This window comes from Ursus arctos, unplaced genomic scaffold (assembly GCF_023065955.2).
Source record: "Ursus arctos isolate Adak ecotype North America unplaced genomic scaffold, UrsArc2.0 scaffold_7, whole genome shotgun sequence".
Lineage (NCBI taxonomy): Eukaryota > Metazoa > Chordata > Mammalia > Carnivora > Ursidae > Ursus > Ursus arctos.
The window spans coordinates 1,170,618-1,187,400 of NW_026623089.1; the positions used below are offsets into that span (position 1 = coordinate 1,170,618).

Consider the following 16,783-nt stretch of genomic DNA (forward strand, 5'->3'; position numbering starts at 1 on the left):
GGGTAAAGGCCACAGGGTACAAGCAACAAAGCCAAGTGCACGAAAAGCCCTTAGGAGTGCTGAGGCTAAGGCCTAGAGGGAACAGATCTGAATTCATGAAATGGACTCGATCAAGAAAAATAGAAAAGACAGTTTTCTCCCGCTCGGGGGTGCTGAGTGTGGGCTGAATCAGGACAAGGACATGGGTTTGGTCCCGCACGGGCTGCTGTCAGCCTGCTCCATCCAGCACGGGGACTCTTGACCTTCATCGGCTACCCCAGACAATCTCATCTCTGGCTGCCGTGAGGATGAGGACGGGCTGAATCAGTACAAACCCACCCCGGCTGCGGGAGGGCCTGTCCGACTGGCAGATGGCAGTGCGTGCTCTGCACACGCAGCAGGGCCCCACAAAGGAGGCGGGAGTGTTTAAAGGTCAATACTGCTGCACAGCTCCTGGAACAGCTGGTCCAATACTAAGAAACAGATCCCAATACTGAACGTACTTGAAGAACCCCCCACCCCCGCGTGCTCCCGAAGCTGCCATGAAGTCATACAGCTCTTGAAGGCGTGCACACACATTTTAGTCAAATAGTTATTAACACAGGACTTCCCGTGATACAAGCTCTCACCTCACCTACACTGCGCACGACTTAAAAAAAATTTTTTTAAAGATTTTATTTGAGAGAGAGTGAGAGAGAGCATGAGAAAGGGGGAGGGGGGTCAGAGGAGAAGCAGACTCCTCTCTGAGCAGGGAGCCCGATGCGGGACTCCGGGATTATAACCCAAGCAGAAGGCAGCTGCTTAACCGGCTAAGCCACCCAAGTGCCCCCAGCGCATGACTTTTAAACACACACTGAAGGGGCGCCTGGGTGGCTCAGTCGTTAAGCGTCTGCCTTCAGCTCAGGGCGTGATCCTGGCGTCCTGGGATCGAGCCCGCATCAGGCTCCCTGCTCTGCTGGGAGCCTGCTTCTCCCTCTTCCACTCCCCCTGCTTGCGTTCCCTCTCTTGTTGGCTCTCTCTCTGTCAAATAAATAAATAAAACTCTTTTAAAAAAAATAAACACACACTGAATTCTTTTGCCTGGGATGTCTTTCCTTCTTTTTTAGAAACAAAAACAAAAACACCCCTTCAGTTACAGATGGGAAAAGGATAAAGCTTCTTGTTAGAAGTGCCACTTTTTAAATTAAATTACTCAAAATAACCCAATTTGCTTAAATGAAATTAAAATATTCTGTATTGGACTAAACGGGACTAAATCTCTGTCATTCATACCCAGGGGGCGTACGATATTATATAATTAATGGCATTCTAGTTCTGTCAGTGATTTTTAAACTTAATTAAAATGGACTGAATCTTTTAAAAGAGAAACTCCTATGACTCCCACTGGTGAGAAATTATTTTCATTAAGCTGCGCAAATATGTATGAATCTAAAATTAGAAAATGCTGTCCATGGGGCGCCTGGGTGGCTCAGTCGTTAGGCGTCTGCCTTCAGCTCAGGGCGTGATCCCAGGGTTCTGGGATTGAGCCCCACATCAGGCTCCTCCGCTGGGAGCCTGCTTCTTCCTCTCCCACTCCCCCTGCCTGTGTTCCCTCTCTCGCTGGCTGTCTCTGTCAAATAAATAAATAAAATCTTTAAAAAAAAGAAAAAAAAGAAAATACTGTCCATAGAGTTTAGAAGAGATGTAAAGTCAAAATAAATATACAAACTAAATACCAACAAAATTACAAAACCAACAAAATTTAAATTACCAACATGAATTTAATGTGATGGCCATTACTTTACAAAACCAGTGTGATGCTGACAGAGGGCACTGAGTGGGTCCTTTACACCTGCCATGTACTACAGGAGGGCTCTGACAGTGCTCCCTCTCACTGAGCGGCCAGAGGCCCCTGTGCAGCGCCCACAGAGGCACCTGCTGGCCATGGGGAGCAGCACTGGGTCTCTGCAGAGGGGCAGCCAGGCTCCTGGGAGCCACAGCACACGGCCACACCGAGGCACTCTGCTGGGAGGGGTCACCTGGCTGATGCAGAACTTACTTAGTCAATGTTGAAGTCACACTCGGAAACCATGACACCCGCCTGGCAGCCCCTAAGAATCCAGCTCAGACTTGCTGTCAAGTGTGGCCCACTGTGAGCATGGGCCTTTCCCTCCCACCACCAAGGTGCCAGAGAGAACTGGAAAGGTGTCCGTCCACCAAGCAACAATGGTGGGCAGGCTTTGACAGGCAGAGGATGGCACGGGGCAGGAGGCGTGGTAGGTGACCGTCTAAGTGCGCAAAGGGGGCCTCAGCCAGGCCGCACACCAGGTGCCGGGCATGGAGATGGCAGAAGGTTGTTTCCTGAACTGCTGGGTCCCCAAGCTTGTCCCCATCCTGTCAGGTGGGAGCACACAGTTACTCCCCCTTCCTGTTTCCCAAACTCCAGCTGCCAGGAGGGAAGGGTTCCCACCATCTCCAGGGCTCCTCTCCAAAATGATAAATCTCGGGAGAAAAGGCCTCAAGATTCAAACACGTGGGGTCCTTAAAGAAATGACCAACCACAGGGAAGCCCTCCAGCTGGAAAGCCCACCTGCTCGCAGAACTGCCTGCTGGCTCCAAAGTGGCTGCATCTTAAGCGTGCACCCATCGCTCGGGATCTGCAGAGGTGAGAGAAAACGCCCGAACAAGGAAGTCGGAGGAAAGAGGGACAGGGCATCAACAAAATGTCGAAGACACGACAATTAATGTCCTCAGGGAGCTAATGCCTGCCAACAGGAATGACATCACCAATGTTGGCCGGGCGCCTGCCAGGGCCCAGGTGCTGTTCTGACTGCGCGCGGTCCTGCGTGAAGCTGGCGAACCTCCCAGCAGCCTAGGAAGCAGGGCTCCCGTCACCCCTCTCTGAGGGAGAGAAGCAGGCCCTGGGCACTGTACCCAGCTCACCCGTGTGGCAGCCCCCCGCCAGTCCTCAGGGCGCCACCTCATCCAGCGGGGTCCCTGGAGGGTGAGCGGCATGCTACCACAGAGAGACGGAAACAAGAACCGCGCTTTGAAATTCAAACGGTAATAATTTCAAAACTCAACACCTCTTCCAAAGGGTAGAGCAAAAAGACAAAGAGATGGACAAGAGAAAAGATACTCAGAGGATCAGGTTAGGTGGCCCATCACCAGGTAAGAAGCTCCGGAAAGACGAGTGAAAAGGAAGCGACACAAACATCAAAGGACTAAGGTGAGTGTGCCCCAGAGCAGGGAGCCTGCAGGCTGACAAGGTCCGCGGAGGGCCGAGCCTGACCCAGGAGCAGACCCTGGCCACGCTGCCTCACTGAGAAAACTACAACACCAAGGATAAAGGGAGATTCTAAAATTCTCCAGAGAAAACAAACAGGTCACACACCAAAGAAATCGGATGGCATCAGACAGGACGCAGGAAAATGGTGGTTGGAATACCAACCATCCTCAAAATTCTGAGAAAAAATAATTTTCAACCCATAATTCTACACCTAGCCAAATTTTCAATCGCATTCAAAAGGGAGGAGTAAAGATGCTTTCAAACATGCCAAAAAAAAAAAAAAAAAAGGCAAAAACCCCTTTCTCAGCAAACCACTGGAAGATGCAATTTGGCAAAATGACAATAAACCAAGGGAAAGGAAAATGGGGGACCTGACCTCCCCATGCTGGGGAAGACAGGATAGGAGCCAACAGCTGTGGGAGCAGCAGTCCCGGCTGGGGGAGACGTCGTCGGGGGAGAGGAGAGCTAGCGGGTGCCCGCTGTGCCTGGGACCCGCACGGCTCTCCTCAGGCCGCACCAGACACACAGACCCAAGCCTGTGGAGCCACTAGGCAATCATCAGCTCTGGGGAAAATGAAATCTGTATGAAAAAGAAAACGTGTACTTCAGTCCAGGGACCAACACTATCTGCGCAGTCAGCACCGGGAGGAGGAAACAAGACTCCTGACAGAATCCTCTCAACTCTTTCTTTCCTTTCCTGTTCTTCTTCTTCTTTTTTTCCCCAGGGTAGGGGGGTTGCATGTGGGTGGAAGGTGATGTTAGCAAAAAAGCTAAGTCATCCGTTACCATAACAGGAAGTCAGTACTTACTGTTCAAAATAAAATCAGGAAATGGGAAGTTAGCAGTACAAGACATTACTCAGGGGCTGCTGAGGATGCTTCACGGCTGGGAGGGGGCAGGTGACAGGCGGCGCTGGATGTAAGAGGACGTGGTGCGTGCGACATGAGGAAGCAGGAGTAAGACATGTGGAGGGGGGCCCAGAGGGAACATGTCGTCAACAAGGTGTTAAAAGATGGAGAACATGAAGTCACATTCATGTGCCCACGGCACGGCCGAGCCGAGGGGGACTGACGACACAGGACAGCTGGGTTAGCAGACAGGCGGGAGCAGGGGCACCTGCACGGGGCGGGGCGGGGGGGGGGGTGGTCACGGCGTGCATGGCACAGGAGAGGCAGGAGTGGACCTGGGCCTTGACAAGTGGTCTCATCAGATGGCAGCTCTTCTTTCTAGGAGGTAGGAGAGAAGGTTCATCTGCTCAGAGCACAGGTGCTGTGGGGGCGAGTGGAGAAGCGTTCTCAGGACAGACAGGAGGGAACCGCACCAGAGAAACACGGGGCTGTGTCACAGTATCAATGCCCCTGTGAGATCTGCGGGCAGCAGCTTGTTTTTACGATTCGGCAAACACACTGAGTGACTACTGTAAGCTGGGCAGTGCCCTGGGCACTGGGCACACAGAGCAAGGCCGAGTCCCTGCCGCCCGGGGACCGACATCTCCGTGAACGCAGTGTGGAGATGCTGGAGTTGTGCGGGCAGGCAGGTGCGGAGACCGGGTTTGGGGTTCCGCCAGGAGGGTGAGGACAGGGGCTGAGAGAGACGGGAGGTTAAAAGTGAGCCAGGCGTGACATGTGTCAGGACCTGGGGTCCAACCGAGGAGACGGGGAGACAGCTTGAGCGGCGGATTCGGGCGTGCGCTGAGTACACAGGTGTTTGCTGTATTAGTCTTGTATTTTCCCAAACTTTCAAGCTTTTCAAAACTAAGCATGAAAGTGTGACAACTTAATTTCCTCTACTTCACTGCCCTACGTCCGACGTGAGCGTCCCCTCCGGCTGAGCCCCTGGGACAGCCTCCCAAGGGGCCGCTCCGCGGCCTGCGCTGCCCGGCCGAGTTCAAGCTGCACAAAGGCGCGGATCACATCACCGCCCCACCTACCGCCCCATCAACACCCCACCATCCCCGCTCACTGTTTACCAAATAAGTGACACTCCGCTTCAAAATGACCAGCTAAATTGCTGAGTCACTGTCAAAACAAAATGAAACCACAACAATGACAAGGGAGATACAGTTTCCGGCCATTTAATTTTTTCTCTCCTCTCCTCAGGCAGCTCGAGCTCTGGAGGATTATTCAAACGCCACCTTCAGGCCAGGGGCCCGTCTGTTCCAGGTAAGGCACGCAGCTCTGGGGACCCAACAGTACCAGCAGGACGTGCGGGGACGGGCAGGAGACCCAGACTTGCTGCACGCTCCTAGTGAGACAACTGTCCCCTTCCTGACCTTCTCCCCTCACTGCCAGGACTGCGTGAAAAACAGTCCCCAAAAGTGCTCACGATGAAAGCCGATCATCTACTTCCCCTTAAGGTCTCATCCGAATGCATCCCAGGCCAGTAAGGGTCTCAGGCGGTGTGAGTGAAAACCACCACACACCTGCCCAAGTCGCCGTGGCAAGGGGCCCGGGGTGGGGAACAGCGGGAACTCTTGCACACTGCTTATGGGAGAAACCCTGCACTAGCGCTGGGAAGACTGGCCGTGCCCGCCGTGCCCGCCAGAGCTCAGCAGCCACACACTCTAGGACCCAGAAATCCCACTGCAGACACGCGGCCGCCAGCAACACGGGCGCTCAGCGCCACGGCACTCGGCAGTGGCACGTTCACCGGAGAAACCACCCGCGTGCCCGCCACAGGGTGACACCACCCAGCAATGAAAGCGGATAGATGTCGGCCACACCGAACACAGCAGATTAGTCTCACGAAGAAAATACTGAGGAGCACTTACAGTGGGATCCCATTTATATCAAGTCCAAAAGCAGGGGGATCTCACCCACAGGGTGAGTACTTCCACGGGCAGGAGGGCCCGAGGTGCTGGCTCACCGGCCCCCGGGGAACGTGCACCCCATGCTTGCGTGTTTTCCGTCAGCAGCCAACTACACCTCCCCTACATCCTGTTTACCGATGGTCCACCTTCTCCCGGGTTCTCATCCCCCCCACCCCCGCCCCCAGGCCTGGGCTTCCCCGAGTCTGACTCGAGAGCCCGCCCTCCCCAGCCTTGGTCTCCAGTCCCGGAGCCATCCCGCAGCCCTCTCCAGCGGCGGGGCTCTGCTCTCGCTCCCCCGCCTCCGCGGACTTCCGCCCCGGACCCAGACCACCGGGCAAGCACCTCTCCACACCCGTCCTCTGCCCACGCCTCCTGCGCGCCAGCCCCCCGCCGCACCCTGCGAGTGATTCCGCCCACTTCAGTCACACCAGGAGCGCCCAGAACAGATCCTCCACACAGAGTTGTGCCATCAAGAGGTCCCGTCCCACCTAGGCTCCTCGAGGACTTGCTCCGAAGACAACCTTCCCGCTCTCTGCAGCACCATCCACTTTCTCCCCTCTAACAGATGAGTCCCAATGTCACACAGAAATACTGTAATCTCTCCTCTTAAAAAAAGTTGACCTCCACTTCATCCTCTTAAAGCAAAGCTGGACAGTGCCCTGTCCTCAGTCTCCGCGTTCTCTCTTCCCACTCTTTCTGGAGCTCACTCTAAGGAGTGTCTGCCTCCACCACTCAGCAAGGTCACCTGCTTCAACCCACCCACGTCCTTTCCCACCATGGCCAAACCCATTCTCTCCCCTATCTGTGAACACGTAAGACACGGATCGAGGGCAATGGCCGCACCATTCATCTCATGCTCCGCAGCACCTGTCAGAGTGCAAGTGTATATATTGTAGGAACTCCAACAGCAACACAGATAATCAATCCAGTGACAAGAGGCTTTGGGAAAATCGCACTCAAAAATAGTGAAGATGCTTTCCTATATATTCAGATTTAGGAGTACTATCTCCTCTCCAAGGACAAAATCTCTAATGAGAATGTCAGATAAATCTGAGAATTTCCGATTATGGTGAATACAATAGTAGAGCACTCTGAAACATTACACATTTCCATAAAAAAGTGGAAAATTTTCTACTACCAGACACAAATAAATGTGCGTGCGAGAGTGTACAGCATTTCTAGCTATCTTTTTACAGCAGATCACTGAAGGCAAAAGTTCTGTTTCAAAAACCAGACATGAACTGACAGAAGTGAATAAGCCTCCACCAAACATACAAAATGGAAAACCACCTGTAGGAGATAGAGTAAGGTTCTAAGCTAGAGACACTATAATCTTAAAAGCTCTCAAAACTGAGTTTCTCCAAATTATGAGTAGACTGGATAAAATCGACAAAGCAGAAAAATCTGAATATTGTTTTCTAGTCAATCACTAAAAAAACCCAGTTTGTGGCAAATTATCTAAATAAACTGGACAAGTCAGAAAGGAGAACTGAAAGTCATTTCCTCTGCTACTAGAATAAACAGTATTTTAATAAAAGGAAGAGTAAACTGTATGTTAGGAATACAAGGGTAGTTTAAGATCTGAAAATGAACCAACATAATACACCATATTAACAGAACGAACAGACAGAACACATGGTTCTCTCCTGTGCAAAGCATTTGACAACACCCAGCACCGCATCACTATAAACGCACTCAGTAAACTAAAACAGAAGGGACCTTCTTCAATGAGATAAAGAGCACCTACAGAAAAACCCACAGCTAACAGCATATTTAATGGTGAAAATGTGGATGCTTTCCCCATAAGATCAGGAAGAAGACAAGCATGTTTACCCTGACCAAAGGCTCCGGCCAGTGTAATTAGGCAAGGAAATGAAAGGCATCCAGACTGAAAAGAAGTAGAAGTTTCTCTGTTCGCAGATGGCATTATCTTACGCAGAAAGTCCTAAGGAACCCACAAACCACGATCAGCACCGATAAACCAGTGTAGTGAGGACTAGGGACACATGAACAGACACAAAGAGCAACTGCATTTCTATACACCAGCAATGAACAATCCAAAACGAAATTAAGGAAACAATTCCATTTACGGTATCATCAAAAATAATAAGGTACTTAGGAATAAATTTAGCCAAAAGATTGCAAGATTTATAAACTAGAAATTATAAAACAATGTTGAAAGAAATTAAAGAAAACCTAAAGGAATGTTAAGATTTCATGTGAAGATAGAAGTATTCTCCAAATCGATGTACAGAGTACAGGCAACACCCCTACAAAGCCCCAGCAATCTCCCCTACTCCATCGGCCCCCAGCAGAGAGTGACCAGCGAAATGTAAAAATGCATGTGGGACTGCAAGGGACCCAGAACAGCCAAAACAATTTTTAAAAAGAACAAAGCTGGAGGACTCACACGTCCTGATCTCAAAATTTACTGCAAAGTTACAATAATTAAGACAGTGTGGTACTGGCATAAAGACAGACATAAAGACCAAGGGGAGAGAATTCAGAGTCCACACAGATACCCCTCCAACTATGGCCAATTCATTTTCAACAGAGGTGCCAAGACAACTCAAGGGGGAGAAAAACAGTATTTTCAACAAATGGTGCCCGAGACAACTAAGTAGCCACATGCAAAAGAAAGACATTGGACCCTTACCTAATGCCACCCACCAAATTAAAACAAGACAAAGACCTAACTATAAGAGCTAAATCTATAAAACTCTCAGAAGAACACAGGAGAAAACTTTGTGATCCTAGATTAGACAATGGTTTCTTAGATACGACACCAAAAGCACTGAAGACAAAAGAAAAAAAAAAAACAGATAAACTGGACATCATCTAAACAGATAAACTGGACATCATTCTTGTGCATCTAAGGACACTGAGAGATTGAAAAGACAATGCACAGAGTGAGAGGAAATATTTGCAAATCATGTATCAGGTGAGGGTCTACACATCCGGAATAAATAAAGAACTCAAAAAAAAAAAAAAAAAAGCCAACTAAAAAAACGGGCAAAGGACTTGAATAGACATTTTTTCCAAAGAGAATACACAAATGTTGAATAAGCACAGGAAAAGATGCTGGACATCTTAAGTCTCTAGGGAAATGCAAATCAAAAGCACAATGGGATAGCACTGCACGTCTGTATTACAATGGCTAAACAAAACCCCCCAAACACTCCACCAACTGCTGACCGGGATGTAGAGAAACTGGAACTCCCACACATTCTGGTAAGATTGTGACATGGTGCAGCCACTTGGGAAAACAGTTCGGCATCTTCTCAAAAAGGCAAACAAAGTTAGCAAATGACTGAGCAATCCCACTCTTAGGTATCATGCCTGAAAAAACTGAAACACACGTCTACGTAAAAACTTGTACAAGAATATTCACAGTAACATTATTTAAATAGCCAACTACTGGAAACAGCCCAAAGTGTTCATGAAATGAACTGAAAAACAAAATGTCTATATTCACGTGACGGAATATCATTCAGCCAAACAACGAATGAAATACTGACACGTGCTAGATTGTGGGTGAACCGTGAAGACATTTCGCTAAGTGGAAAAAGTCAGACATAAAAAAGCCACCTAATACATGATTTCATTTCTACGAGATGTCCACAACAGGCAAATCCAGAGAGACAGGAAGGAGGTCAGGGGTTGCCAGGAGGTGGGGGAGGAGGGAATGAAGAGGGACTGCTGATGAGGTTTCTCCTGGGGGGATGAAAATGTTCTAGAACTAGACAGTGGTGACGGCTGCACAAGTCAGTGAACATACTAAAAAACCGCCAACTGTAAACTTTACAAGTATGAGTTTTATGCTGAGTGAATCGTTATCTCAATAAAGCTGTTATTTTTACAAGTATACGATAAAAATGATTGGACCAAGCCACTGGAAGGGCCCTCACAACTTGTAACATTTCTCAATTGTATTCTGAAAGTAGACCAGATTATTTCAAGTTTTTTCTAAGCACACAAAAACCTATGAATTGTTCAACAAAACACTATTTATTTTTAATCCCATTTCACTTAAACCAAAAAAGCCTTTGTTTCAGTGTTTACATCATTCCCCAATTACAAGTCTTGTCAGACCAATTTCAGTGGACTTCAAAAACTTAGGAAACCACATTTCATTTGTGTTGTTAAAGCCCCTCAGAGATTTAACCACTCTTCAAGGAAAATCTGACCATACAGAGTATTATTCCATGCGCTCTCTCCTCACCCCATCCTAAAAAATTGAGAAGTTCTTATCCCTAAAGGCCATCTGACAGAATACAACCCCCCTCTTCTGCAGACACGTTGAATAATGAGAATGATCATTAGGGGACTGTGTGCTCACTCCCCGAACCGTAATTCCTTCAGCAAACAGCCACTGTGGGGGCCACAGCACAAGTCTGAGCCAAGGCAAATCAGAGCACGCCGGAACTACCAAAGACAGGACAGTATCTCTGTAACACAATCATCAACGTACTTATTAGAAACGTTCAAAGAAAATTAGAAATACACACTACCCAACTGAAAATCTTGCCCCCAAAAGATTCCAGCCCACCTCGACACAGTGCAACAGAGCAACTTTTATTTTTTAAACACAAATGTGATCATGTCACTTTCCTACTAACATGCATCAGGTGAATTCTCAACTGCCCCTAGGATAAAGATCAAAATCCTCATTCTATTCTCCCCTTTGCTTTCTATGGTCTGATCACCCAGGCCTTTGTTTGTTTCTTTCTTTCTCTTTCTTTCTCTCTTAGATTTTATTTATTTATTTATTTATTTATTTATTTATTTATTTATTTATTTATTTCAGAGACAGGACAGTGAGAGAGAGCACGAGTGTGGAGGAGAGGGAGAAGCAGGCAGCCTGACTTGCAGCTCCATCCCAGGATGGAGGCAAAAGCTTAACGGAAATGGGTCACCCAGGCACCCTCAGGCCTTAGTTTCTTAAACTGGTCATAATTCTTCCTGTTTCAAGCCCTCCTTCGTGCTGTATACTCTGCCGGGACAACTCCTCCTATCCCTCGACCCTGTCCATATCCGTCTGTCCTTCACACCAGAGCCCAAGGTTCCACTGTCCAGGGAAGACCTTTGACTCCTTCTGGAACCCTCATCAAAATGGCAGCTTAGTTGCGTATGTCTCAGGACCATGTGTGTGGTGTAGCAGTGCTTTTGCTCATGGTACACCCACAGTAGGGACGCACACCTGCAGGATGGATGCACCAAGAAGCAAAACAATGGGTTCATTTGTCAACCTAGGTCACTCACTATTTATCAGCGAAACTCCCCTTCCTGTCGCATACCCAGACACGTACCTACACAACTATTCCTTGGAATTTCAGACTCAAACTAGCAAGTAGCAAGAAGACAATGATTGGCATTTCTGTCATAGATGTAAAAAAAGGCCATTAATTTGAAAAATTGGTACCAAAAGGGGAAGAATCCCTCTCTAAATTTGGGAAATGATCTTTAAACCTAGGCTGTCATATTAGAAAAGCTAGGCTGCTATCATTTCTCTCCTGATATGCCACCTTTATTATTATTATTTTTTAAAGTAAGCTCTATGCCCCATGCGGGGCTTGAACTCACAACTCTGAGATCGAGAGTCACATATTCCACCCACAGAGCTAGCCGCATACCCCCTTATGTGCCATCTTTTATTAGTATCTGCTAGGCACACCCACAGTCCTGACAGTCTTCCTTATACGAAATAAACACAGTTCAGTATATTTAAACACATGTGGAAGAACTCACAGATATTTCTAAGTTAAAGAAATCCTGAAATAGATAAGATTATCAAAAAAGTGACATATTTGCAAGGTAAATGATAAAAGAAGTCAAAGTTTTATCAGATTTTAAGCAAACAATGATTACTAACCCCCAGTGTGTGATTTTATTTATTTGTCGGAGCGGGAACGCACGTGTGAGCACAAGCAGGGGGGAGATGCAGGCAGAGGGAGAAGCAGGCTCCCCACTGAGCAGGGAGCCAGAGGCAGGACTCGATCCCAGGAGCCTGGTATCATGACCTGAGCCAAAGGCAGATACTTAACTGACTGAGCCACCAGACGTCCCCCCAGTTTGTGATATTAGAAAAACTGTAGCAAGTTATTTTTGACCAGTAAGTTCATTCAGTGCATAGAAATAATTCAATTTCCAAATAGCTTTTGAGGAATATATTTATTCTTTAAGCATAAAATTTTTAAAATTTTCAATGACTAAAAATAAAAAAAAATTAGAGATGTGGAATTTCCTACTTCAAAAAATCCACACTTAATTCTGCCATAAAATTGAATGAAATTCTGATCCATTCAAGAGAATGAGAAGATAAGACACATACCAGGAGAAAATATTTGCAAAAGATACAGCTGATAAAGGACTGTTATCCAAATCTACTAAGAACTCTTAAAATCAACAATAAGAAAACAGCCCAATTACAAAATGGGCAAAAACCTTAACCGACATTTCAGCAAACAAGATATGCAGATGGAAACTAAGCATATGAAAAGATGCCCAGCATCACACCCTCAGGCAAATAAAAATTAAGACAAGATAGCACTACACACCTATCAGAACAGCAAAACCCCAAATCGCCCGCGGGACGGAAGGCTGGTAAGGACGTGGTGCAGCAGGAACTCTCCTTCACTGCTGGTGGGGGGCAGCACTTTCAGGAAAGTTTGGTCATTTCTTACAAAACTAAATATTCTCTTCCCATACGATACAGCAATTGTGCTCCTTGGCGTTTACCCAAAGGAGCTGAAAATTTATGTCTACGCAAAAACCTGCACACAAATGTTTACAGCAACTTTATTCATAATTTTTAAAACTTGGAAGCAACCAATATGTTCTTTGCTCTTCAGGAGGTAAACTGTGGTCCATCCAGACAATGGAGTATTATTCAGAACGAAAGAGAAGGGCACGAAAGAACCGTAAATGCATAAAATGAAGTCAGAGAAGCCAGAACGAAAAGGCTGCATATGGTGTGACCCCAACCACAAGACATTCTGGAAAAGATCAAACTTTGGAGACAGTGAAGCGATCAGTGGTTGCGGGAGTGAGTGGAGGAGAGGAAAAGGCAGAGCACAGAGAATTTTCAGGGCAGAGAAACTACTCTGCATGATACTGTAATAATGGACATGAGTCACTGCACATCTGCCCGACCCACAGAACATTTAATACCCAGAATGAACTATAACGTAAACAGGGTGATAATGGGACTTTGGGCAATAATGATGTGTCAGTGTTGGTTCTTTCGTTGTCACTAATCTACCATCTGGTGGGGGATGTTGATAGTGGAGGAAGCTGGGTGTAGGGTGAGAAGGGGAGCAGGGGGTATATGGAAAATCTTTGTAGCTTCCCCCTTAATTTTACAGTGAACCTAAAACTGCTCTAAAAAAATAAAGTCTTAAAAAAAAATTTCTGATATGTGCTACAATGCGGACAGACCTTAGAAACATTACGCACAGTGAGATAAACCAGATACAGGTGGACGATGTTGCATAACTCCACTTACATGAGGTCCCTACAACAGGCATATGAATTTTCATAGAAACGGAAAGCAGAACAGAGATTACTGGGGGCTGAATGGGAGGGGAAAAGGGTTTTTGTTTTTTTTTTAAGTTATTATTTAATAGGGACAGAGTTTTTGTTCTGGATGATGAAAAAGATTTTGGTATAGATAGCGCTGATGGTCACACAACATTGTGAATGTAATTCGTGTCACTGGATTATATGCTTACAAATGGTTAAAATGATCAATATTAAACTCTGTATAGTTTACCACAATTAAAAAAATTCCCAGACCTCACAAGAACGTCCACTCTCACCACTTTTATTCAACCGAGCACTGGAAGTCGTAGCCACAGCAATTAGACAACATAAATAAAAGGCATCCAAATTGGTAAGTAGTAAAACTCTTATCTGCAGACGACACGATACTCTATATAGAAAATCCTAAAGAATCCACCAAAAAACTACTAGACCCGATAAATGAATTCAGTAAAGTCACAGGATACAAAAATCAATGTATAGAAATCTGTTGCGTTCCTATAATACTAATAATGAAGTGGCAGAAAGTGAAAATAAGAAAACAATCCCATTTACAACTGCACCAAAACCAACAGAATATCAGGAATATACTTAACCAAAGAGGTGAATAACCTGTACTCTGAAAACTATAAAACAATGAACAAAGAATTTCAAGATGACGCAAAGAAATGGAAAGACATTCCATGCTCATGGGTTAGAAGAATACTGATAAAATGTCTATACTACCCAAAGCAATCCACACATTTAATGTAATCCTCATCAAAATAATACCAGCATTTTTCAGAGCTAGCACAAATAATCCTAAAATTTGTCTGGAACCACAAAAGACTCTGAATAGTCAAAGCAATCTTGAAAAACAAAACCGGAGGTATCACAATCCCAGACTTGAAGTTAAATCACAAAGAGGTAGTAATCAAAACAGCATGGTACTGGCATAAAAACAGACACAGAGATCAACGGAACAGAACAGAAAACCCAGAATTAAACCCACAACTATATGGTTAATTAATCTTCAACAAAGGAGGAACGAATATCCAATGGGAAAAAGATCGTTTCTTTAGCAAATGGTGTTGGGAAAACTGGTCACATGCAAAAGAATGAAACAGGACCACTTTCTTACACCACACATAAAAATAAACTCAAAATGGATTAAAGGCCTAAATGTGAGACCTGAAACCATAAAAATCCTGGAAGAGACCACGGGCAGTAAACTCTCTGACATAAGCCACAGCAACTTCTTTCTAGTTATGTCTCCTGAGGCAAGGGAAACAAAAGCAAAATAAGCTATTGAGACTACATCAAAGTAAAAAGCTTCTGCACAGCAAAGGAAACAACCAACAAAACTACAAGGCAATCTACAGAAAGGAAGAAGATATTTGCAAATGATGTATCTGATAAAAGGCTAGCATCCAAAATATATAAGGAACTTAAACAACTCAACACCCAAAAAACAAATGATCCAAATAAAAAATGGGCAGAAGACATGAGCAGACATTTCTCCGAAGAAGACATCCAGGCGACCAACAGACACATGAAAAGATGCCCAACATCACTGGTCATGAGGCAAATGCAAATCAAAACCACAATGAGACGTCACCTCACACCTGTGGGAATGGCTAAAATCAACAACTTATAAGAAACAACAACAAGGATGTGGAGCAAAGGGAACCCTCTTACACTGTTGGTGGGAATGCAAATTGGTGCAGTCATTGTGGACAACAGTATGGAGGTACTTCAAATGGTTAAAAACAGAGCTCCCCTACTATCCGGCAATCACACCACTGGGTATTTACCCCCGAGTACAAAAACACTAATTTAAAGGGGATACATGCACCCCAATGTTTATAGCAGCATTATCTACAATAGCCAAAGTGTCCACTGACTGATGAATGGATAAAGAAGAGCTGGTATATGTATATACATACACAACGGAATACTACTCAGCCATCAAAAAGAATGAAATCGTGCCACTTGCAACATGGATGGAGCTGGAGAGTATTACGCTAAGCAAAATAAGTCAGTCAGAGAAAGACAAATACCATATAATCTCATTCATACATGGGCTTTAAGAAACAAAACAAACCAGCAAAAGAAAAATACAGAGGCAAACCGAAGAAACAGACTCTTAACTATAAAGAACTGATAGTTACCAGAGAGGAGGTGGGGAGGTGGGGGGGGGGATGAGTGAAACAGGTGATGGGGATTGAAAGAAATAAACTTAGGGGGCACCTGGGTGGCTCAGCTGGTTAAACATCCAACTCCTGATTTTGGCTCAGGTCATGGTCTCAGGGTGGGTGAGATCAAGGCCCACGGTGGGCTCCACACTGAGCATGGAGCCTGCTTAAGATTCCCTCTCTCTCTACTCCCCTCTCTACAAAAATAAATAAATAAAAATAAGCTTAGAATATAACACAGGAATCTAACACAGATTTCAATTAAAAAAAAAAAATCCCAGTTCTCAGGGCGCCTGGGTGGCTCCGTCCTTTAAGCGTCTGCCTTCCATTCAGGTCATGATCCCGGGATCCTGCATCATGCTCCCTGCTGGGCCAGGCCGGAGTCCCCTTCTCCCTCTCCCTCTGCTACTCCCTGCACCCCCCCCCACCTGCTCATGCTCTCTCTCTCTCTCTCTCAAATAAATCAAACCTAAAACAAAAACAAAAACACAAAAAACTCAGTTCTCAAAATACAAGGTCCAAATCAACGTTAGCCTGAGTGTTCTGTACTTTCCTGTAGGTCAAATGAAAAGATGCAACCCCAGGAGCCAGTTTTCAAGGCAGTGGCATGTATTCTCCATGCCAGCCGGCCCTCCACCAGGACACCACAGGCCCTCACGGCCAGCACCCCCAAAGGTAGCAGTCAGTGGATTTCTAAAGCAACAATTTATAGGATTACTATTTTACCTATTGACACACTTTACCCCAAACAGTATTAAAGAGTACACAGAAAGTTCTAAGTAGTTAATTTCATAATTCAAGTCAATTCTTCCTTTTACTACTGAATTCCAATGTTCCCCTGTGAACATTAAATAAATTGAAAATGGTGAAACTTTCTCGTTCTCTCAAATTTCTGGTTGCAATCATGATTACTACCTGAATTTAACCAGGCTCTGTAGCAAAGCACAGCAAGAATATTTATGGTAGGGCCACCTGGCTGGCTCAGTCAGTTAAGCATCTGCCTTCAACTCAGGT

The 16,783-nt window shown here is 45.9% G+C and overlaps 1 protein-coding gene across 2 annotated transcripts in view; it reads right to left on the bottom strand.

Moving 5' to 3' along the window:
• The window catches only part of PPP2R2D (protein phosphatase 2 regulatory subunit Bdelta), a 49,707-nt gene that overhangs the window by 20,562 nt on the left and 12,362 nt on the right, over window positions 1–16,783 (bottom strand). Inside the window, exon 2 of one of the 2 annotated variants that reach the window (XM_026494423.4) lies at window positions 2,549–2,615. The exons of the other annotated variant lie outside the window; for it this stretch is intronic. Coding sequence (XP_026350208.1) covers window positions 2,549–2,588 — 40 coding nt within the window. The 5' untranslated portion in view covers window positions 2,589–2,615. The remainder of the gene's footprint in view (window positions 1–2,548; window positions 2,616–16,783) is intronic. 2 annotated transcript variants of the gene reach the window in all.